Source organism: Neophocaena asiaeorientalis, unplaced genomic scaffold, assembly GCF_003031525.2.
Source record: "Neophocaena asiaeorientalis asiaeorientalis breed wild unplaced genomic scaffold, Neophocaena_asiaeorientalis_V1.1 scaffold251, whole genome shotgun sequence".
Lineage (NCBI taxonomy): Eukaryota > Metazoa > Chordata > Mammalia > Artiodactyla > Phocoenidae > Neophocaena > Neophocaena asiaeorientalis.
In genome coordinates this window covers 6,109,657-6,132,392 of record NW_020173377.1, presented here as the reverse complement: position 1 = coordinate 6,132,392, position 22,736 = coordinate 6,109,657, and the positions used below count along the sequence as shown (strand labels likewise).

The 22,736-nt window shown below is 49.8% G+C and overlaps 1 protein-coding gene across 4 annotated transcripts in view; it reads right to left on the bottom strand.

Moving 5' to 3' along the window:
• Window positions 1–1,009: 1,009 nt before the first annotated feature.
• The window catches only part of FLNB (filamin B), a 138,848-nt gene continuing 117,121 nt past the window's right edge, over window positions 1,010–22,736 (bottom strand). For 3 of the 4 annotated variants that reach the window (XM_024746379.1, XM_024746380.1, XM_024746381.1), the window contains 11 exons: window positions 22,485–22,688; window positions 21,294–21,446; window positions 21,068–21,190; window positions 18,325–18,591; window positions 17,551–17,688; window positions 16,087–16,202; window positions 12,442–12,574; window positions 9,456–9,632; window positions 4,922–5,140; window positions 3,568–3,771; window positions 2,425–2,635 (listed from right to left, as the gene is read on the bottom strand). In XM_024746379.1, coding sequence (XP_024602147.1) covers window positions 2,448–2,635; window positions 3,568–3,771; window positions 4,922–5,140; window positions 9,456–9,632; window positions 12,442–12,574; window positions 16,087–16,202; window positions 17,551–17,688; window positions 18,325–18,591; window positions 21,068–21,190; window positions 21,294–21,446; window positions 22,485–22,688 — 1,922 coding nt within the window. In that variant the 3' untranslated portion in view covers window positions 2,425–2,447. Of the gene's footprint in view, window positions 2,636–3,567; window positions 3,772–4,921; window positions 5,141–9,455; window positions 9,633–12,441; window positions 12,575–16,086; window positions 16,203–17,550; window positions 17,689–18,324; window positions 18,592–21,067; window positions 21,191–21,293; window positions 21,447–22,484; window positions 22,689–22,736 lie in introns of all 4 variants that reach the window. The other variant, XM_024746378.1, reaches the window with a different exon arrangement.

The window sequence follows — 22,736 nt, the reverse complement described above, 5'->3', positions numbered from 1 at the left end:
TGCATTCCCCAAAGCCCACGGGCCTCCTGCGGTCCAGGACCAGACATTCACGGTGCAGGCCCACAGATAAGGGTGCTCCCTTCAGAAGGACGGGCAGGAGGAACCTCCTTTTCTCCAACCCTCCTCCCACCTCTCAGAGGGACACAAATTGCCATCCTTGATCAACAGCCAGGTGTCAGGAAGAAACACACAGAAAGATCTAGCGTCTTCCTTCCCTGCCCTTCCGTCCACTGCTCAGCCCCAAAACAAGGCTGGGGGTCCAGAACAGACTTCCCATCATCATAGCAACTGTCAGAGGCTTGCCTGGGGGGGGCGGCTCCTGGGTCCCCTTCCTTTTGTACGCCTGCTCCCACGGTGGGATAAGCAAGGAGGCAGAGCTTCCACTCTGGGGACAAAACGGCAGGGGGCCCAGGGTCTGCCCCAAGTGAGCTTTGGGACTGCAAACATGTCAACACAGCACCTGAGTTAGTGTCGTCACCATAAAATCATGTCACAGCACTGCTGTAGGGCAAGAGGAGGCAAGGGCTAAGTGTGTCCTAAGCACACAGCAAGGAGAAGCTTCCCGAACAGAAAGGAGGAAGAGGCAGAGAGGATGGAGGGAAGGCGGCACCACCAATTCCAAACCCTGCTGTCCAAGGGCGATGGGATGACAGGTGATACTGCTTCCCTATTTCAAGGGTTTCCCAGGTCATCAGGAAAAAGACTCTTTCTCTTACCTTTTTTTTTTTTTTAAAACCATAGCCTTCCCCTCAGTGGGTTTCATATCTGGAACTCTTAACCAGGGCAAACCCTAGCAAACCTCTCCGGGAGGCTGTGTTGGTGCCAGGACCCCTCACCCTGATAAATTCACACTGAGGCCTGCGGAGAAACAGAACGTCCCCCCGCAAAAAAGAGGCGAGGCTCCCTGTTAAGACAAGTTGCTTAGCCTGTGTTCTTTCGGCCAGGGTTTGGGAGAGCCGGTCAGAGACGCAAACCATTTACCAAAGGACACCATCCAAGAACACCTGGGGAGCTTATGGAGCAAACGCTGTATTTAATAAGTTATAAGATACAATTTACAGTTGGCATTTGGTTCCAGTTTTGCTTCCACATCCCGGTTTACGAAGCCTGTGGTCCTTTCACATCAGGCTTCGGGCCACTCCAGTTCCTAACAGGTGGGCTTTGCCAACACTCACCCTCAGCTGCTACACCTCGGGGAGGGTCACCCACCTCACCCTGTCCCATCCATGGACACACTCGAGGTGACAGTGGCCACCTCCTCAGGACGAAACAGCAAATCTGAAAGGGCTGCCGGCCCAGACCACACTACACATCTGGGCCCTGCGGTCAGGCAGTCCCCGAGTGCTTTCACTTTATTCCAAAGCAGGTCTGCAAGAAGGCATGCAAAATGCCTGATACCCCCCATTTTCAGAATTTTGCACCTGCTTGCTATTGATTTCCAAAGAGCCTCGGGTGACATGTGGTCAGGGCCAAATATGCTTTCATTATTTCTGCAAATGGTAAAGGACCACCAATGAGCTGCTGTCCTTCCCTCCCCTGTTATTCCCTGACTTTCAGGCCAAAGGTTGGCAGGAGTTTCCTTCTATAATTATCTTCCAGAAAAAGTTCACGCTGGGGCTGCCTGGGGGTGAGTGTGGAGTGTTATGTCACGTGACAGGCCTCTGCTAACACCTGGACCCACCTGCGGTGTCTCTGGACATGCTGGTGAGACTCATCAAACAGACAAATGGCTGGAGCGTATGTTAAGAACAGGGCTAGTGTTGGTTAAAAAAAAGGGGGATCTTTGGCAAGTGGGGGGGCTGCTTGCCACTGCAGAATTTCCTCAGACCCAGCGACTGAAACGGACTTTGAAAACAACAGCAAAGACATGGCTGCCAAGATGGTCACATGCAATGACTCTGCAGGGAAATAAGTAGCAGGATGAGGAGAGAGGCACCAAGAAGCCATTTCGGCCAGTCTGTCACCTCGGACACTCTGCCCTTTGAGAGATGGGGGCGGGGTGGCAGTAGTGTTAAAACTGGTGTCGCCCAATGGCCTTTTCTTACGTGATAGGGTCATCTTCTTTTCTAAACGACAACATAAACTAGGTGTCCCCATTTTCCCTGCCCTTCCTCCCAGTCTTGTTTTGCAAACTGACTAGCCAACTTCATGTCTTAAAAATATCAGCCTTGTCTGTTCTTGTTCTGTCTGCAGGGGGTGATCTGTGCCAAAAGAGGTCCAGTTTGCCGGGCCTATTGAACAAATTTGCATTTCCTGAGTCCCCAACATGACCCTGAAGAGTCAAGTTTAGGACTTCTTTCTGAAGGTACTTAAAAAAAAACATGGCAATGTTTTCGGGATGGGGTTTCAGACCCACAAACGGGCTGGAGGACTTTGTATAAAACGAGTTACAAACAAGCAACAAAAGCAACCACCAGAACGCCTCCCAGGACTTGATGAGAACTGTTTTAAGGCACCGTGACATGGAAGGGGCTGCCAGGGATGTGCTCCTCTCCCCACTTCACGGCCAGAACGTAATCCCCCTTCTCCTTGACGATGTAGGTCACACTGTATTGTTGGTTGCCCACATGCTTCATGGAGACCTCTTCACAGGGGGTGGTGGGCCCGTGGACCCCGATCAGCAGCATGTTGGAACCTGGGAGGCAGAGGAAGGTGGTTACTCCATGAAGATGCATCCCAGAAGGCAGAGGAAGAGGGGGGGCTATGGGAGCCAAAGGAAAGATACCAGTTACTGCCTGTTAAGCTTCTCTGATGATGCTGGGGACCTTTGAGAGGTGGGAGAGTGCAGCAATTACGAGCAGGACTCTTATGGGTTCAAATCTCTGCCCTGCCACTTCCTGGGTGGGTGACCTTGGACATGGAACTTCCCCTCTCTCTGCCTTAGCTTCCCCATCTGTAAACAGGGGATGACACTAGCACCTACCTCATGGGCTTCTTGTGAGGTTTAGAGGAGTTATTGTATGTGAAGCCCTTAGCACACAGTAAAGGCTATGTAAGTGTTGGCTACTCTGATCTCATTTATTCTCACGAGAACCTTCAGGAAGGTCCTATGACTATTCCCATTTTAGAGCAGAGGAAACTGACTTTTAGAAAGAGATTTATTAAGTTTCCCATGGTCACTCGGCTAATAAGCTTTGGAAATTAAGGAAGGAAGGAAGAAAGGGAGGGAGGGAGAGAGGAAGGGAGAAATAAGTAAGTGGTGAAGCCAGCTTTCCAGCCCAGATGTGCTAGATGCCAGAACCCAGGCAACTATCATTGACACCCAAATAAATACCCAAGTTCAAATTGCAATTACAGCAATTAGTGACAGAGGAGAGGCCAGGTTACTGAATGCAATGAGGATAACACGACCTTCCCTATGTACCTTGAGGTCATTTGGAAAAAATCAAGAGGCAAATCATTTAAAAATATTAAGTGCAGGACAGGGCAATGAACACGGTTATTTGCAAATGTCTGGGTTACATGGGTGGGTGGGCACTGCAGACCAGAGCAGGAAAGACCAAAGTACACAGAACAGAGGGTGTCGCCCCATGCCCTCCATTCCCTGAGCAGGGCCAGGCTGCCTACCGGCTTTGCTGCAATCCACCAGGAAGGAGCTCTTCTGGCCCACAAATGCCTTCGAGAGCCCCGCCCCCTTGGAGGTCACCTTGCTGGCATCCGAGGATGCCTTGGGGATGGCGCTATAGCAGGTCTCCGTGGAGGACCTGGTCACTGACTCCACCAGGATGGATGAGGTCTCGTTGGCTGAGCCGGGGCTGACCAGGCGCTGGCCTAGGACATGGAAGGGAGAGAAGCAGGCATGACTGACCAGACAAGGCAAGTACCCCATGCAGAAGCCCCAGGAGAGCCCCGGCTCCCCAGCACCTGGATCCAAAAGCCACCACACCCCTACCTCACGCCCTCCAACACCTGGATCTAAATGCCACAACTTTTGCATCTCACCCCCCATAATGTCTTCTATGGGGTTCTGGGGTCCTGCCCCACACAACTAAGATCTGGCTTTCTGGGTATATGGGAGAGTCTGGCCTTGGCTGACTTGACCTGGAAGTCCTTCCAGGTCATAAGCACGTGCCTCCAGGAATATAGCCACGTGCCACCCTATGGAATGGACAACTTTCCATGTATATAAAATACTCTATATATAAGCAGTGTAAACATGTGGGAGGACATTGACAAAATACCAAAAATGATTCTGCATATTTTTTTTTTTTTGGGGTGGTGCAGCGGAGCTTGTGGGATCCTAGGTCCTTGACCAGGGACTGAAATTGCGCCCTCGGCTGTGAAAGCGCTGAGTCCTAACCACTGGACTGCCAAGGAGTTCCCCTCTCGGCATATTAGAAGATGATTTTTCTATCTGAATTTTTAATTTACTTAATTTTAATTAAATTTTCTGCAATGAACCTATGCTATTTATATGACAGTGAACCAAGCAGAAAGAGACACGTGGAAGGAATTCACCGCAATATTTATGGTGGTTACCTTGGGTGGTGGGCGGTGAAGTGGTTTTTACTGTTTGGTATTTTTTCCAGTGATCTGAAGGAGGCACATTTTTATAAATTTAATAAAAACTTTTGATTATTTTAAAAGTGAAGGTTAGAAATGAGGGGAATTTTCAGGCCCTGACCTAAACAAATACGTAAGATCTCAAATATGTAAACATTCTTTCTTTTCTGTTTGAGACAGAAAACCACCTAATGTGCTTTCTCAACTTCTACACCCCTACTCTGCCTGCTTATTTTGCAAGTTTTCGAACATGCAGTCACTCTGACATGTCCTACCATTTCTTTACATTCAAGATTCAAAGCAGATTCAACATCTCTAAAATCATCCAGTTTCTACTATCGAATAGCTCTGCTGATAATCTGACAAGATCACCTCCACAGGGGGAAGAATAACTTTTAAAGGTGTCTGTGGTTGTTACCTGTCACCTTGGCCTTGAACGGGCTGCCCATGATGTGGTTGGGCCCGCCATATTTGACGCCAATTAGGTAGCTTCCAGGAGCCATAGGGGTGTACATGACTTTGTACCCTTCGGGGGTTTCCTGGCAATCCATTTTAACCTTGGACGGGCCTTCAATGGTGACGGACAATGTCCCTGGCCCTGCTCGGGTGGTGTTGATGAAAAATTCAGACTGGATACCTGGGAGAAAGGAGGCAGGAATAAAGATCACGTGGAAGGTTTGGAGGGATGGGGAGGGTGTGCTTTGGGGAGCGTTCTGGGGGCCCTAAAGCAGTGGCGGGGCACACGGAGGTTCCCTCTCAGAGGGGTCACCTTGGTGGCACGGGAACCCACCAGTACTAGCTCTGAGCTGCTGGTGCAGAGAACCTCAGGTCCTGGGGGATGGTAACCCCTTTCCAAGGCCCAGGCAGGAGTGTGGCCAACATTCTGTCCACAAGCACGCACCGCCTCGTTTTCTCCTCTGGGCACGAGCCGTGGCTGAGGGCGAGAAGCCTGAGTCATCAATGAGAGCCTGAAATGCTGCTTCTGCCCCCAAGGGCCAGCTCTGCCCACAAGGGTGGGGGAAGCGTGGGCCCCTCTGACCTTTCCTTTCTCCTCTGGTTGGACTTGGAGAAGCCCAGGCAGCCCAGCGCTGCCTCCTTCCTCCTCAGGCTCCTAGCCCCAGACACCACGCTGAAGACCGGGGTAGCCGCTGGGATCTGCCAGCCCTGCCACTTTGCCTTGAACACCAGAAACAAGAACAGGACCAGAACAGCAGCTCCTGCTAATACCACTGGCACCACTCCGGCTCCAGATCCTGTGCCCATCATTTTACACACCCAGTGATTCGTCTTTAACAAACGACAATGAGGCTCAAGGAGGTTCAACCACATGCCAATCAGAGCTACATGAGAAAGGGGCAGAGCTGGTACTGAAGCAAGTCTGAGGGGGTTCAGACCCCAGGCCCGTCTCCTGGCCTCTGGATGGGCAGCGGGGCTGCCTCAGATGCCCTAACTGCAGCTCCAGGACATCCTACTTCTTGCCTGCCTGGTCCATGAGGGCCTCCTGCACAGACATCCTCCCTCGTGACAGAAGGAAAGCTGGGCCAAAAGACAGTGCCAACCAATGACCACTGTGGCGTTCCTGCCTGAGCCCAAGGCCCTGAAAAAGGCCGCACTCCCTCAGGCCCCTTTCTAGTTCAGAAGGGGAAGAGGCGGTCAGTCACCAGCCGCACACCTGCTACAGTGCCCTCTACGGGGCATCCCCAGCATAGCATGCTGCGGGGCTGGGCTTCTTCTAGAGCCCTGGACGCACCCCAGCTGGGAACTATTTTGGTTTAATTATAGCTCGGAGGCTGCCGGAGAAAGAATTACTGTTCTGGTTATCAATAAGACAAAGGAGCTGCTATCATGCAACCCGGAATACAACCCAGATGTTTCTGGAAAAGCTCCCGAGGCTCCTGTCCCAGCACCACCCCCTCACCCGGCCTCCACAACTGTCTCAACCTTGTCTCTATACTGTGCAGCCCAGGAGCCCTTCACTCAGCCGCTGCCCTGCTGAAGCAAGGGCGTTGGGGGAAAGGGAGGGGGCATTCAAACAAGGGACAGCGTTTCCAGGAAGCAGCTGCAAGTGACAGCAAGGAAAGATACTTTTAAAGTGAAGATGAAAAGACCTGGCTGCAGTAGAAAGGACAGGATTGCTCCATTCCTAAGAAACATCAGTTCATCCTGATTGTGAGGGTCCAGAGAGGAAGATGAGGTGGGAAAAGAGAAATAAGGAATTACAGGGCAAGAGCAACCTATCAGGTGGGCTCCTTTATTATTCCCATTTTACAGGAACCAAGTGGAGGCTCAGTGAGGTCAAATAACTCACCCTAAGACACACAGCTGGGGAATGGCTGAACTGGGGTTTAAACATAAGGTCTGTCTAACCTGGAGCTAATGCACTCGCCTGAGAGCAGATGGGAGAAAGAAAATCCGCATGCAGGAGTCCCTCTCATCACCACCTCCAGCCAGAATCAGTACCCCAGACATCTCTGGGCATGGCGGTGTTCCCCTGTACCCCCGTGTATATACAGATGAGTTCCTGTGAGTTTAATGCATGTTTAATGCAGCCCTACTCCATCTTCAAGGTGGGTGAGGGGTAACGGGAGGGAAGGAGGCTCTCCCCTTACATCTCGTGCACACTGGGGTTTCTGGGGCATTTCATCAGGAAAATGGCTCTTCCAGCCAGAGAGTCTGGAACTCCCTGGTCTAACTCCTGACCTTCTCAGTCCCTCTGCAGCAGACAGTCCCACCCCAAATTCTCCACATTCCCCTGCTCTAAAACCTGCAGAACTGACCATTTAAAGCGTGAGCCAAGAGATACCGCCAGCCCACCCATAAAAACACAGGGAAGCTTGCTTTGTTCCGAAGGTCAGGATGCAGGCCCTCCAGCAGCCGGGCAGAGACACCTTTTCATTCCACACACACTGCAGCTGTGTAATACTGGGATGGATATTTGGGAAAAGGCCTGGGAGCGGGAGGGCTAGAAAAACAAGACACCTTCCCCTTGACAAGAGCAATATTTACACAGGATTTGAAACAGGCTTGTTCTGTACCTCTCCCTCCTGGCTGGAAGTCTCCCTGCAAGACCAGCTCCTTCCCTCAGTAGCATCCAGTGCTGGCAAAGCACAGCCTGAAACCTGAGCTCCTGAGAAGGCTTGTGAACAGCCAAGAGGAAGCATGAGAGGCCCTGGGCACAGCAGGTATGGCCCAGCAGGGGGATGGGTGGCTGCTGGCAGCAAAGGAGACCTCAGTGGCTGCTGCGGGGCCTGGACCAGGGCCTGCTGGGGCTCCAAGTGCCAGGAGGACCCCACCTGGGCTTCAAGGGTGGATGGCTTGTCAGGAGCCAAACGCCTGCACTACTGCCTGGGGACCTTCCAGGGCAGCTGGGAAGATAGGTGTCCTTGTGTAGGACACCCCACAAAGCAGGCCAGGGATGTAGCCACTGCCTCGGGGCGAGCCAGCCATTTAGGGAGGCAGCAAAACTCAGGGGTTAAGTGAGCAGGCCTTGAGGTTGCGAACCTGGACTGGTTCTGGCTCTGCCCGCTCCAAGCTAAGTAAGCTTGGGGAGTGACTCAACCTTTCTGAGTTCTCACTTTGCTCATCTGTATAATGGACATTGCCTAGGGTGAAACAATACAGTGCCTTTTACAAAGGGCAAGCTGCTGGCCCAGAGTTCAGTGTGGAGCCAGACAGGATGGGCCTGGGGACATGAGAAGTACTCATGCAGACCCTGTGGGAGGTTTTGCTGAGGCCACTGCTTTGGCCAGAGTTGCAGGGTGGCACACCAGCCGGTCAGTCACTCCTGCACCCGGGCAGGGCCCCTCGTCCCCTTACGACACTCGCTCCACAGGGCTGGATGCCGGGAAACCATGGCCACTCATCCCCTTGCCTGTGGGTCTGCTCTGTCCCACTCACCATGTGGGGTAGGGGGGAGACTAACAGCAAAATGTGCACACACAAGGAACTCAAGAATCCTTCCTAAGAGGCCCCAAAGTAACACTCAGACGCAAACTGCGTCCCAGTGAGTCCACACCTGCAAAGAAACGTAAGTGGACAAGCTCCCCACCCTGGCACTTTCCGTAACAGTGACACACTAGACACCCCTGATGCCCACCTCTACATTCACGGTATGGACACTAACTATAGCCATTACAAGGCAGGTAGATCTGTAGGTTTTGACATGGAAAGTTCCCTAAGATGTCAAGTGACAAAAGCAAGTTGTACTGAAATACAAATAGCACTAAGACTATTTCTATAAAATAAAACTCCATGTCTACCTTTTTAACAAACCGACTAGCTAAGCAACCAAGTGGCCAAGAATGAAGACCAACAAAGAGACAATTGGAAGGTCCTCCCCTGATCTGTTAAGCCGTGTTTCCTCCTGGACCCGGAGGGAGGGAGGGAGGAGAAGCAAGATGGAACTTTACATACTACCTCACTGCCAGTATTTTTCACAATCAAACGTGTTCCATCTGTGGCAAAGACTAAAAAAGAATTTGACTGTTTTCGTCTTTTCTCCTCCCCCGTTAGGATTAGAATAAAAAGGAGCCAGGCTGTGACAGGTCTTACTGCCGACTGAATGTGTTGCTAGGAGGCCAGGATCCACTAAAGGAGCTGGTGGGTAGGGGACCTCTCCAGAGGCCCGTTACATGCATCATGAACTCTGTGCAGGCAAAGGAACCCTCAAAACAAAAGATGCTGTGTTGTATTCCCTATCAGTGTCCCGGTCCTAAAAGAATCTGGCAAAGGAAGACAGCTGCAGCACAACGAACAGTAATGAGCTGTGAGAACGCAGCCATCAAGCCCTCACTCTGGATTTACCGCAGGTCAAGCGAGAGCCTCCCAAGGGTGCATTACTGAAGTTTCCCTGGGGAGAGAGGGTGGCAGGCTTCCCGGGGGCTTGAAGAGTTCCACCTGCTCTTCCCCGGGGACAACTCCGTTAAAGACAAGAGGCAGAGGCAGTGTGTTACCTGTGGTGCCCCCCTCGAGCCCTGAGCCGTAGGCGGACACCAAGGCAGGGTTCCCCGCTTGTCCGGGTTCCCCGACTCGTACTTTGAAGGGACTTCCAACCACGTGGCTCCCGTTGAACTTGACGTCGATCGTGTGGACACCATTCTCGTGGGGGATGAAGCGAACAGCATACTTATCTGGGAGAGTGAACAAAGGCACAGGGTAAAAGTGGGCCCGTGGACCCGACCAAGGTGGGTGGGGACAAAGGACAGGAGCCCAACCCGAGAGGGCCGATTTTACATCACTAATAAGAAATGGCCCTACTGCAAGCCTGGCACCCAATATGTTGGTGATCAAAACCAGATGGGCCTATTTGTCTGTACCTAGACAGCTCTTTGGGAAATGCATCCACATCTCAAATTCTGTGTTTAATCCTCTGTGGCTTTGGCCTCAGAAAAACACTTCCTTTATGAAAAGCTCACTTCTGGCGCAGTTTCTCTGCTTAGCCGGGGGAAAAAATGGTTCCAACTGAGACTAATGCTCCTTAATTAAGCTCCAAGCTAGCAACTGCCCCACAGGGCAATGGCCAGGTTTCTTACTGTGTGTTTGGCTCACAGCACGTGGTAAGATGATCTATAAACTGAAATGGGCACCTAGAATATCCTTCCACCATGCACCACTTGACCACCCCTTCCTCCTTGAAGTGCTCCCAGCTGGGATGCAGAGTCTGTTCTCCTCCAGTCAGTCTCTCAGCCTCTCCCTGGCTCCTTGTACCCTCCATCCCCTTCAGAACTTTTGTTGCTCAAAGCTCCACCCAAATCCTCTTGTCTTCTCCTCTGGACTCTCTCCATATGGAGCTGCCACCCATATCCTTCAACACTGCACGTCCCCCATCAGTCCCCAGCTGGTACCCACCCCTCCTCTCTGAAAGCCAATGTGCTACAGGGAAAAGTGATCCCACCCCCATGTCCACATATGGTCCTTGATTGGGTCAAATTAATGTGGGATAGCAGGGGGAGAAATCCCTCTTTCCCCAAGCCTAAGTCAATTAGCACATGGCATTTAGCCACACAGGAAGGGACTCAGGAACAGGCATGTATGTTCAGTGAGATAGGAGGGGAGGTTTGCTGGAGGCTTCTGCAAAAGGAGCATCTAAGACTTCTGGAGAAAGAATCTTGAGGAGAGAATGTCTCTCTTGATTGGTGCTGTGTGCTGCTGCAGCCACCTTACCACCAAGAGGCAGGCCACTTTCAGAATGAGGTCCACAAATCAGAAGAAAGAGCAGAGATGTTCGGGGCCTTGGAGAATACAGCTGGATGGCTGAATTCAATTGGTGCTGAAACCCATCTTAGATCTTGAACTTTCCACTTACGTGAATTAACAGACCCCCTAGTAATGGACCATGTGTGTCATGGACCCCCTTTATTATGTGAATTGGCTTGAGATGGGTGTTCTGTAATTTGTCACCAACGGCATCCTAACTGTGTCAGGCTGGTGGTCTCAGACACTGCTGGGGCTTCAAATACTGCCTGGGGCTGAGGACACCATATCTCACTTGGTGGCTAAATTCCAATGCAGTAGAGATCTATTAAATGTTCCCACTTGGATATCTCAGGGACACTGAAAAACCTCTCAAAAAATAAAGTATTAAACTCTGTAAGGCAGTGACCCGCCCTTGCTCACCCATGGCTGCTGTCCTGAGCTTTGTTAACTGCATCATCATTTTTCTACCCCATCACCAAGCTACATGTAACCTTTCTGAATTCACTTTCATTCCCTATGGCCAATTGGTCACCAAATGTTATAGTTCTCTGACCTCAAGTCCTTCCTCTGCATTTCTAACACTGCTGATTAATACTGTTTTCTCAAATGGACCACTCTGCGAGCGTCGGCTTACCACCTTGCCTTTCAGATGTACCAACACATTCACCATAATGTGGTCAGACTTAAACCATTATCTGACCAGATCTGGGTTTAAAGCCCACACATTTGTTCCTTCTGAGGCTCCCCACTGCCCTTTCTTTCTCCGCCCAGTGCGAGGAAGATGTCTAAATGCCAACCCAGGCCCCAGGTGTCTACCCTCGCTGCACGCAGAGCAGGGCACACAGTAAACGCCCAATAAGGGCAGTGGTCACAGGGCTCTTCCTCGTGTATCAGGGCCCATATTCAATGTTACCTCCTCTGAGAAGTCCTTCTGACCTTGTCAAAGCAGAAACCCTTTTCCTCTCCTGCTCTGACCATCTTTACCATTTGGTTCTCAATTCTGCTGTGCTGTTGGTGATCAGCTGGGGTCCTCACCTGTGCACTGCACCTTTCTGGCTCACACTCTTTAGGTCCTCACTAGACTCTGTGCTCCTCCCTGAAGGCAGGAATCATGACTTCCTCAGCCTTACCTTCCTGTCAAGTCTCTGATACTTAATAAATGTTCACTAGAAAAATGGTCTCGTTGAAGTTGATTGACATCACAGAATTCCATACACCAAGGTAGCGAGCAAGAGAATCTCATGCTACTAAGTCCTACTGGGGACCCAGATTCTCTCTTTCCTTTTTTTTAGCCGCACGGCTAGCGGGATGTTAGTTCCCCAACCAGGGATTGAACCCGGGCACTCAGCAGTGAAAGTGCAGAGTCCCTGGACCACCAGGGAATTCCCCAGATTCTCTTTTCTTAATTTACAGCAATCAACCTTTTTCTCAGAGTAAAGAGAGATCAGAGTGTACTTATTCATTTCATAAGGTAAACAATAAAGATCTGTGGTATTTTATTAAAATATGAGAGAACATCACAATGAATGTCATGTGAAAGAAATCTGAAAAACAACTGAAAATAAAGAAGTATTTGTTTAAAAAAAAAAAAAAAAAGCCTGCCCCTGGCAAATGTTTATACCCTAATTTATAAACAGTGTCTGGCAACAGCAAAGGAAATCCCAATGCCTCGCAGAGGCTGATGACCCCTCCGTCAGGATAGGTGTTTGCAGAAACATTCCTGGTGCGGGCGCTGGTGCTTACCTGGCTCCAGCTCAGACACGTGGCATTCCTCCACGGCTCCAGAAGGGCTGTGCACCTTTGCATCGATCTTGCCTTTTGCCCCATTCAACCTTATAGCAAAGGAGGCTGGCTGGTTAACTTTTAATCCTGATTCCTGAGAATTTAATACATGAGATGCGTTACAGCCCTCGGCGTTCTTGCTCATCAGCATACACCGACCCAACCCAGGATTCCAGCAGGGGGACAGTTCTCATGCAAACAGGCCTGGAATATGTTTTCCTACATAACACCTGGCAACAAAAGAGCAGGTTGAGTAATTCCACGTTTCTAGCGTTAAATATAAGAAAGCAGAGACACACATCTGCATGGTCTTGTATGTAAACCATCTTGATTCAGAGATGGTTCCTAGGTTTGGGGACTTAAGACATCCTGGCCAGCAGGATTACAGTTTCAGCATCCCAGACAAGAGCTGTACAGGCCAGAAAACCCAGAATCTTCCAGATCTGCCCCCTCCCTCAAAAAAGAAGAAAGAAAGAAAGAAAAAAAAGACTTCCTCCCCCCACCGCCTTTTTAGGAGGAGGCTGGCAGCTGATAAAACCCTGCACTCACTAACATGAACAAAGGCTTTGTATCTCAAGGGTGGAGATGCAGAGAACTTTTAATAAACTTGTAAAGGGCCACACATGATTTTTCTTTCATGCAGTACTGCACAGTGGCTAAAAACCAGCAGAACCTGGATTTACTGCCATTTCCTAGCTACATAACTAAACTGTTGAACCTGTTTGAGTCTCAGTTTCCTCCTCTGTAAAAACAGGTATAATAACCAAATCTACCTCAGAGAGCTGCTGTGAGGATTCAACGAAGTTATGCATTCAAGGCACTCAGCACAGGGCCTGGTCCATACATAGGAAAGTTTAAAAATGTCAGCTCCTATTAACATGCATTTAGAAGTTGTTAGTCCCCCCAAAAAAGCCATGGGAGAAGTGTAGCTTTTGCTCTTGAGTAGATCAGTTTCACTCTCCATGCTTTGTCTTGGAAACTACATCCTCTGCTGGGAGAAGGGGATTGGAAGTTCAGATGCTTAAGATATCTTAAGATTGGCCAATCCTGAATAGCAAAATTTTACAAGCCAGCAGTTTTGATGTAAACATGGTTGGACAGCTACTCAGATGATAACTCTAAAGCAGCAGGGCTCACACTTAATGTGCAACCGAGGGTCTTGTTGAAATGCAGATTCTGATTCAGTGGGTCTGAAACGGACCCTGGGACTCCATGTTTCTAAGAAGTTCCCAGGGGATGCTGAGGCTGCTGGTCCAAGGATCACATCTTAGCTTCAAGGCGCTATAAGCAGTGCTGCCTCGTTCAGTAGTCACTAGCCACATGTGGTTATATACAGTTAAATTTAACTCAATTAAAATTAAAAACTCAGTTCTGGACTTCCCTGGTGGTCCAGTGGTTAAGAATCCGCCTGCCAATGCAGAGGACATGAGTTCGAGCCCTGGTCCGGGAAGATCCCACATGCTGCGGAGCAACTAAGCCCGTGAACCACAACTACTGAAGCCCATGTGCCAAAATTAACTGAAGCCCAGGCGCCTAGAGCCCGTGCTCTGCAACAAGAGAAGCCACTGCAATAAGAAGCCCACGCACCGCAACGAAGAGTAGCCCCCCCCACTCGCGGCAACTAGCGCAGCAACGAAGACACAACACAGCCATAAATTAAAACAAACAAACAAACAAAAAAACTCACTCCCTCAGTTACACTAGCCACATTTCAAGGGCTCAAGAGCCACATGTGGCTCATGGCTACCATACTGCTCATCAGAGATGTGGGACATTCCCACTGCTGCAGAACATTCTACTAGACTGAGCTGCCCTAGAGGTTACAGATGACGGAGGACTGAACACAAAATTAAGGAGTCTCTGATCGCCAGACCACCCCCAGGCCACACCCTCCCCTACAGAATGCCAGCCGACTCCAATTTTCTAAAAAGTCTCAAAAGCAAGACAAAACAATACACGCCTCTCTTTCCTAACCAGCACCAGATGTTGCCGTGCAGCCTTGCCAATAAATCTCCAGTAAATAATTTACATATCACTTGGCATCAAGTGACGTGGGGAGAACAGGGGACAAAGTTGACACACAGGTCCCTCCTGTTGTGGCAGCTGGTTACACAAGCTTGACGGACATACCAGCCTGATGCATACCTGTTTAAATATTTTATGACCAAACTGTTATAAGAGGACTCTGCGGAAGCTTCTTGGAGCCGACTTCTCCACATCAGCTCCTTTTGGACAGAAGCGTTTACGTTACCTGAGTTCACTTGCCACTAAATCCTCAAGAAGGAGATAAACGCCTCACAAGAGCCAAAAGAAATCTTCCAGATGCGTGAAGGCAGCTCTTTGCCCTCAACAAATGCCAGCTTTATCTCCCTCCGTAGGGTTTAGTTAAGTTGGCCACAGAAGGAACTTCTGTTAAGAAGCCTTTAAATGAAACACAAGAAAAACATCTGCACCACAGTGACCAGTCAGTATCCTTGGTACTCTCCAGATGAGGCCGCTTCAATCTGTAGACCGTGACCCTGGTCTGGGTTCTGTTTGGGTTCCCTAATGTTTGAGACAACTAGCAGTACCAGTCCCCCTCAGGGGAAAGTGAGACTCTCAAATGTAAACCAAGTACACGGAACCAATCTGAGATATGAGGTTGAGTTTTCAGCAATCCAATACGTTCAAGAACTGGGGGGCAGCTGAAGGCTATTTAGAAACCCCTCTACCCAGAAATCACATTCTGGGATTTTGGTGCTATTCCACAGCCAAACGGCTACATCTGATTCAGTGTCCTAAGACCCAAGGGCATCCCCAATACTTCTTAGTTTGGCTGAAGGCTCTAATGCAACCCTGAATTAAGCGCCCTGTTGAAGCCAGGGTGAAAAGTTGCATTTCCTGCCATTCTAAGAGGTTGGGCTATGTAACCACCTGCCACAACGCCAGGGTTGGGATTAAGGTGGTTGCTGTTAAGAGCATGGTTCTGGAACCACCGAGACCTCACTCTGCCTCATTCTAGCTGGTGCCCATAGCTGGATCCTCTCTGCATCTCAGTTGTTCTATCTTTAAATGGGGTGTGTGTGTGTGTGTGTGTGTGTGTGTGTGTGTGTGTGTGTCAAGAAAAGCTACTCACCAGACTGTGGCAAGGATTTAGGGAAATAACACTGATACAGTTCTTAACACAGTGTTTTGCACGCTTACTATAAATAAATCAGCATCATAAAATAAATCACAATTGACTTTCTTGAGGAAAAGGAAGCCAATAATAGCAAGCTGAACATCACTGGACTGTTAGTTTTGTGTTTGTTTTGTTTTGAAAGCCCTCCTTAACCCTTGACCAATTATTAACAGGCCTTCTTTGTTTCTCTGGAGTGAATATTTAGAAAACAAACTCGTCTGCAAATGTTGAGGAGTTTTGCTGACCGTGGCTGCTTTCTGCTCGCCCCAACGGTCTCATGTCCTGAATGCGACCCTGCTGCAGGAAAGGTCCCCTACGCCTGGCAGCATCCGTGGTCAAAATGTGCTGGGGCCCCTGGCACAGTCGGAGATTGAAGGGGCCTCGGGAGTCCAGGGCCTCACTGGCTGGACTGTGGCCAAGGAGATGGATGTTTCCTTGTGTCTCACCTGAAGGCTCAGAACAGTGAGGCGGCGGGCATCGTCGGAGGGCGCGATCACCGGCACCAGGTAGGGACTTTCTGGGATGTGCTCATCATTGAACTTGATAGACACCTCGTAGTTACCTGTGGGGACAGGAAGGACCCATCATGTCAGAGATTCTGGGAAGGTGGTTCCAGAGTGGCCTCTTGTTTCTCTAGCTAGGGCCAAAGTGCCTTCCCAGAGACCCTGGCCCACTCCATGGCTGTGGCTGATTGGGTCAGAGAGGGTCACCTGGCTCAATGCGATTTTCTTAGTTGGAAAGGGCAGGGATTCTTTTTTTTTTTTTTTTTTATCTTAGATATTCTGTTTAATAATTTCAAAGAGCATTGAAGCACTGAAGTTTTTGTTCTGTGTTTCACCAGGGTATATATGAATCCCCACAGCAATCACGCATCAACATCTGGTGTGTATTCCCAATTTCTCTCCAAAGGAGAGGCTTATGACAGAGCATTTTATTAAAAATTATATACTTAAGAATAAGAAGGGCTTCATGTAACTAGGATCCCATTACTGATCCTGAACTATGAAGTGTAAGACATAAACTTTGAGAACAGGGGTAGAAGCAGAGTGATAACTAGGAAAGAAAATCTAGTCAAGGAAGAAGGGCAGGGATTCTTAACCTGGGCCCACACAAAGGGTCTGTGTACAGTACTCAGGAGATACATCAAACTCGAATGGGAAAAACGTACATCTTTATTTTTACTAACCTCTAACTGAAATTTAGCATTTCCTTCCTTTAGAAAAGCTGACAAGAAACCACAGCACATTAAGACTTGTGATTTTGTCAACAAAAACAATCACTTTCCAGCTTTATATATATATCTTGACATACCATTTACACTCACTGCCACTTAGAAATTAAGGTAGTTAATAGACCATCACCAAATCGTATGATTTAACGTATTAATGAAAACGTGTATACGTTGCTATGTTGCATATTTGTTCCTTTAAAAAGATTTTGATAACAATATTTTATTAAAGTTGATTTCTTTTATAATCTGAAGTATTTTATTTCATGTGTTTAAAAATATTTCCTGAGATGGTCCCCATGGGCCTCACCAGATGCCAAAAGGATTCATGGCACACAAAAGGTTAAGAACCCCTGATCAAGGAGCTCAGATGCTGAGGCCACTCTTCTGGGGCAGCCACACCAGCCACTGGCCATGGGTGGGCAGAGAGAGGCTGGTCAGTGGGAAGAATGAAACAGTTGAAGAGCATAAAGCAGTGAGGCCAAGAGACAAGGAGAACAAGAATTCCTACCCCTTTGAGGCGTGGCTGGATATCCTGCAACTGGATTTCCAGGACGCATTCCCATGGGCCCATACAGATAAATTCCTCTTCTACTGGAGCTAGCCTGATGAGTTTCTGTTCCTTACAACCCAACCATCCCTAAACAAGGAAAACGTCCTCCATTGGCCCCCGAGTACCTACCAGGCTCTTGGGCAATATAAGACACACCACATGATCCGTTTTTATGGTCATCAAACGTAATCTCGGCCTTACTAGGGCCCTCAACAGCGATGGAGAGGCCCCCGGCACCTGCCTCCCGGGTCCAGATGCTGAATTCAGCTGAGACAAAGAAACACCTGGTCAGTGACTGAGCCCAGTATAGGCCCCTCTTCTGGCTCAAACATGGGGTGCTGGGTTCTGTTTGTTGCCAGCCCTTTCCTCTTTCTCTAACCCCAAGCAGAACCCAGGCAAGGGCATTGGTGATGTCTGCTAAGCCCCATCCATGACTACACTAAGCTCATGGGCGATCAGACATCTTTGGAATACATGCAAACCAAGTCAGAACAAGATGAGAACGTTCAGTTTCATCCCCAGAGACTTTCCCACTCAGCAACCACCACTGCAAGGGACCTTCACAATCAGTTTTATAGAATTCTAGCATGTTCCAAAGAACATTAGCCTGCAAGATGCCCTGGAAACGGTTTTATGACCCTGATGCTCTCTTAGAGACTCACAACACACACCCATAAATTACAGGCTCCAAGAAGTCCTTCAGTAAGACACTTGTTTAGCTTTGAGTAAGCAATTCCCAAATGTCTTTAGCCACGGAAGCCTTGTTTTAAAGAAGGCCCCTTCACACCATCCATCAGTAACACACAAAGTCTTCCTTTCAGAACAGGGTGAAGAGTGCAGGATGCTCACTCTGCCAGGCTGAACTCAATCTTCCCAAGTAAAAAGCCTGCCCAGAACGCTCACCTGGGACTCCTGCTTCTCCTCGCTCTAGGCCAGGGCCTCCTGCCCGGACCTTCTGGGCGCCCCCCTCACCCAGAGGTCCCACAGTGAACTGGAAGGGGCTGCCAGTGACGTGCTGGCCGCGGTACTTGACGCTGACGGTGTGCACCCCCATCTCCTGGGGCACAAACCGGACACAGTGAGAGTTCTTTCCCACAGGCACAATCTCTGCCTCGGTCACGCGGCCTGAGGGGCTGGTGACGTGGGCCGACATGTCACTGCTGTCGATTTCTGAAAGGGGGCAGGGAGAAAAAGAGGAGGGTCAGGGCGAGGGCCTGAGGGGGAACAGGACGTGCAGGGCAAGCAGCAGACGGCAAAGCGAGTGTAGGCCAGGGGTGCGGGGTGCTCAGGCTTCCTCCCATCCTGGCTGGACGCCTGCCCTCCTGTCTCCCTCAAATCCCTGGGTGGTCGTGGCCAGCATGGAGAGTGCAGGGCCCTTCCAGCCACCCAGTGCAGAGAATATTCTGGGGGCACTGACACGTCTTGCCTCGCCGAGCACTTTGACAGCCTTCCTGGCTGGAGCTGAGTTAATTCCACACAGCAGTGTCAAACCAGAGCTTGGGCTGATAGTTATAGCATGTGGATAACAACAACAATGATGGCTCAGATGTTTCTAAGCAAATGTGACATGGGGCCATCAGTCATGCTTACAGGGGCTCTTTTCCATAGGTAAGGACAGAAAACACAAGAGCCCTCATCCCTCATTGTCAAGAAGCCTTGGCATTTCTTTCAGGCAACAAGACAAAATGCGTTTAGAGGAAAAGGTGAACCCAGCTTGGTCCCAGTGGCAAAGGGGAAACCATGCGCGAGCAAAGCTTTGAGCAAACCGAAAACGAGAGGCCACACTTCCAGAAACATGACGCCTCGGGTCCCCAACACCAGGAAGCAGACGCGTCTGCTCCACCCAAGGTGCTCTGCCATGCCAGCGACCGTGCCTGCACTGACGAGGTGGAGACAGGCGCGCCGCATGCTGGGTGACCAAGTAATGCCATCACCTACAGCAGCACGAAACCGCACCCTCCAGCCCTACAGGATCTGGGCAGCAGCTCATGACTCTGAGCCCTGAGGACAGAGAAAGGAAGGAGGTTGAGGGGAGGGTCACCCCACATGGCCTGGGTCTGGAGGATATCTGGAGGCTGGAGGGCCATCCTCCCTTCTAATTGACAAGAGAGGGTGTTTTAGGTAATGATGGAAAAAGTTAGTCTCAGCCAGAGTCATCTAGTACCACTGAAAAGAGTAAGAAGGAGTCAAGAGCTAGACAAGACTTGAGGGAAAGGGTGACTGACCACATCACACAAAGATAAGAGACAAATAGGCAAAGGGAACAGGAGAGAGAATTCCCCAAATGAGAAATGTGAAGTCCACTCGTCTCGTGACCAGAGAAATGCAACTGAAAACTCGATACCGTATCTTTCCATCAGATTGATCAAAGTGAGAACCAAAGACAGTGGCCAGTGCTGGTGGGGAAACAGAGAAATAGGCATCAGTTCGTTTTCCGGAAGACAGGCTGCCAAGGCATAGCAGCATCTGAAACGTACTGGCCCAGCAATCCCACTCCCGGGCACCCATCCGAAGTGATGACAGATGTCACAGAGCACTGATTAAAGGGTCAAGGGATGGAGATGAGCATACATGAAATGAGAAAACCCAATGAGGACATGCACCTAGACGTGAACTGGAATCTTATACAGTCATGAAAAGGATGATGGGGAAGTATACTTTGGTGTGGAAAGATGTCCACAATACAGTGAGTGAGAAGTACACCAGAGGGATCTGAGACCGAGCCCGTGTGTCTAGGAGGCTGGAGGCATCCAGGCTCCAGCTCTGGGCCTGAAACGTGAACCACAATCTCCCTGGACGGTGGGATATGAGGTTAGACTTACTTCCCCTGTTTTTGAGCACCTGAACTTTTTATGATCACAATCAACACGGTGCGTTTTAAGTGATTCTTAACCTGGACGCTACAGTAATGAGGTTTTTACCAACCGTGTGTCTAGAAAGGAAGAACCCATCAGGTAATGCTGAGAAGGCAGAGCAAGAGATATACCACAAGTCAGGAAAGACGGGAGATGCAGTGTGGATCTTCCTCTGGAAACTAGAAGCTCATTACAACATGAGCTTCATCGGAAGACGATTTAGATTTTCTGTCTTCATAGAACCTGCAGCTCCATAGCACATGCCAGGGGAGCCTCAAGCCTTCACTTACACAGTCACTTCTTAATAGAAAGAACCTGGGCCACATTTCAGACAGACGATGGCTGTGTTGGGCAAAGGGCTAGATGTGGTCCACCCACCCAGCCTTGCTTCGCAGGCCTCACTCCAATTTTAGGAATGAAAGATACGAACGGGAATTAGAAGGATGTCACTGGGCTGACACCTCCTTCCAGATATAAGCATCAGCAGGGCCAGTTCTCTCACTATTAGTCTAGTCGACAGACAGTAAATGAAAGTCTAAAAGCTTATCTATTTTTCCCCCATGTGGTACGATAAAGCTATTTTCATCTGGAAGAAGGAAAAGTAAATAGATTTACTTTTCTTGGATGGGCCTCTGTGAAAATAAGTATTAAAAATATTAATGAATAAATTAAAAAAAATTAAATTCAAAAACAGTTCCCCCCAGCAGACTCAGATGGTACATTCTGGGCCAAGCCCAGCCTTGGTTCCCGGTGGTGCCCACTGCCCTGACCCACGAGCCCCTCGTGCTCACCTGGGATCTTGAGGTTCAGGTCACAGATGCTCCCAACAGTGGCCACAGATGGGGCTCGACTGGTACGGGTAATGCTCTCCTTGACTCTTCCCTCCCCGCTGATCTTCACGGTAAAGGGGCTCCCTGCAAAAACCGAGCAGGCCCTTGAGAGCAGCCCAGAGGGCACGCGTGGCATTTACAGAAAACCCAAGCACAGGACAGGGAGAGCAGATGGGGCCACACATACCAGGCACGTGCTCATCGGCGAATTTGGTGGAGACGATGTAAACACCAGGCACGGTGGGGAAGTAGGAGACCTTGCAAGTGCCGTCCTCCAGGTCCTCTGTCTGTATGTCCACTTTGCTGGGGCCTTCCACTGCCAAGGAGATGCCGCCATAACCTGCAACACAGTAGCCCGTGGCTGCTATGACAGCAGCTCATCAGGAAGGGGGAGCCTGATGAATGCAGAAAGGACCTCCACCCCTGGAAATGCTCCAGAAAGGAGAAAGACAGCAACGGTGGCCCCTGTTGGACAGCGCTGGGCACAGGAGTCAGTTAAACGCTCTGAGAAATCCTGGAGTGAAATATCCTGGCTGAAGGTGGCCTTGACCACACTCTCTTCTCAAGGGTATCCACTAATATCCCACCGACCATCTGTCCTGCAGAACCCGCTGCAGGGGACACTTTGACCACCTGCTTCCAGGAATGGCACATGCTGTCTGGGGGTTTATTACCAGCTGCAGGCCTGAGAATTTGACATTTTTAACTGCTCCTAGCTGCCTCGGATGCCCAGCCAGGGAACCACTAAGACAGCAGATCTAAAGCTTTAATAACCTGAGGAATCAACAGAGAACATAAGCCCATCAGGACCACAAATTCTCCAGCTCCTTGCCTTGGGAAGGTGACTTTATCCAGAAATCACCAATGCAAGCCCATCACTCAAAAAGGCAGAAGGTGAAGACTCTGGGATGCGGAGTAGCTTGGAGTGGCCCAACCTAATTCAGACCATCTCAAAGAGGAAACAGGAAGAAACTCCTCATTTGCACGAAAGCAATGCTCAGCTGAACATGACTTTGACCCGCTGGCCCAACATTCTTAGTCTGAGATGAGTCAAGGAGACCCTGGGGAGCTGAGACAACGGTGGGAATATCGATAATGAAACAGATCTGCGAGTTGTTGTGGCTCTGGGTTCAAATGCCAGAAGCAGATGGGGCTGCTAACCCTGCGAGCCTCAATTTTTTCATCTAGAAAACAAAGATAATACCTACTTTGCCACTGCTCTTGGGGCTTAAATGATAATCATGTAAAAGGGTCTGTAGTTTGAAGGATGCTCACAAAGAGAAGAAGGTTGGCAGGATAGAAAGATGGAGTAATGTGAGCAGTAAGAAGCCAGTTCCAAAGCTCCGGGCCTTTTCCCCTGGGACCACCCCCCACAGACCTGCATCCCTCGTGTCCACGATGAAGTCAGACATCTCGAAAGTCCGGCCTTCTGACAGGCCACGGCCGTAGACTTTGGCTCTGCGGGCATCCCCGATCTCTGACTGGACCACCATGATGGACACGGGGCTGTTGGCCACGTGGTTGCCGTTCTTCTTGATGCTGACCAGGTGTTCACCCACCTCCCGGGGGATGAAGGAGATGCCTGGACCAGAGCACAGATTGGGGGTTATGAGGTGGGAGGGAGGGGTGA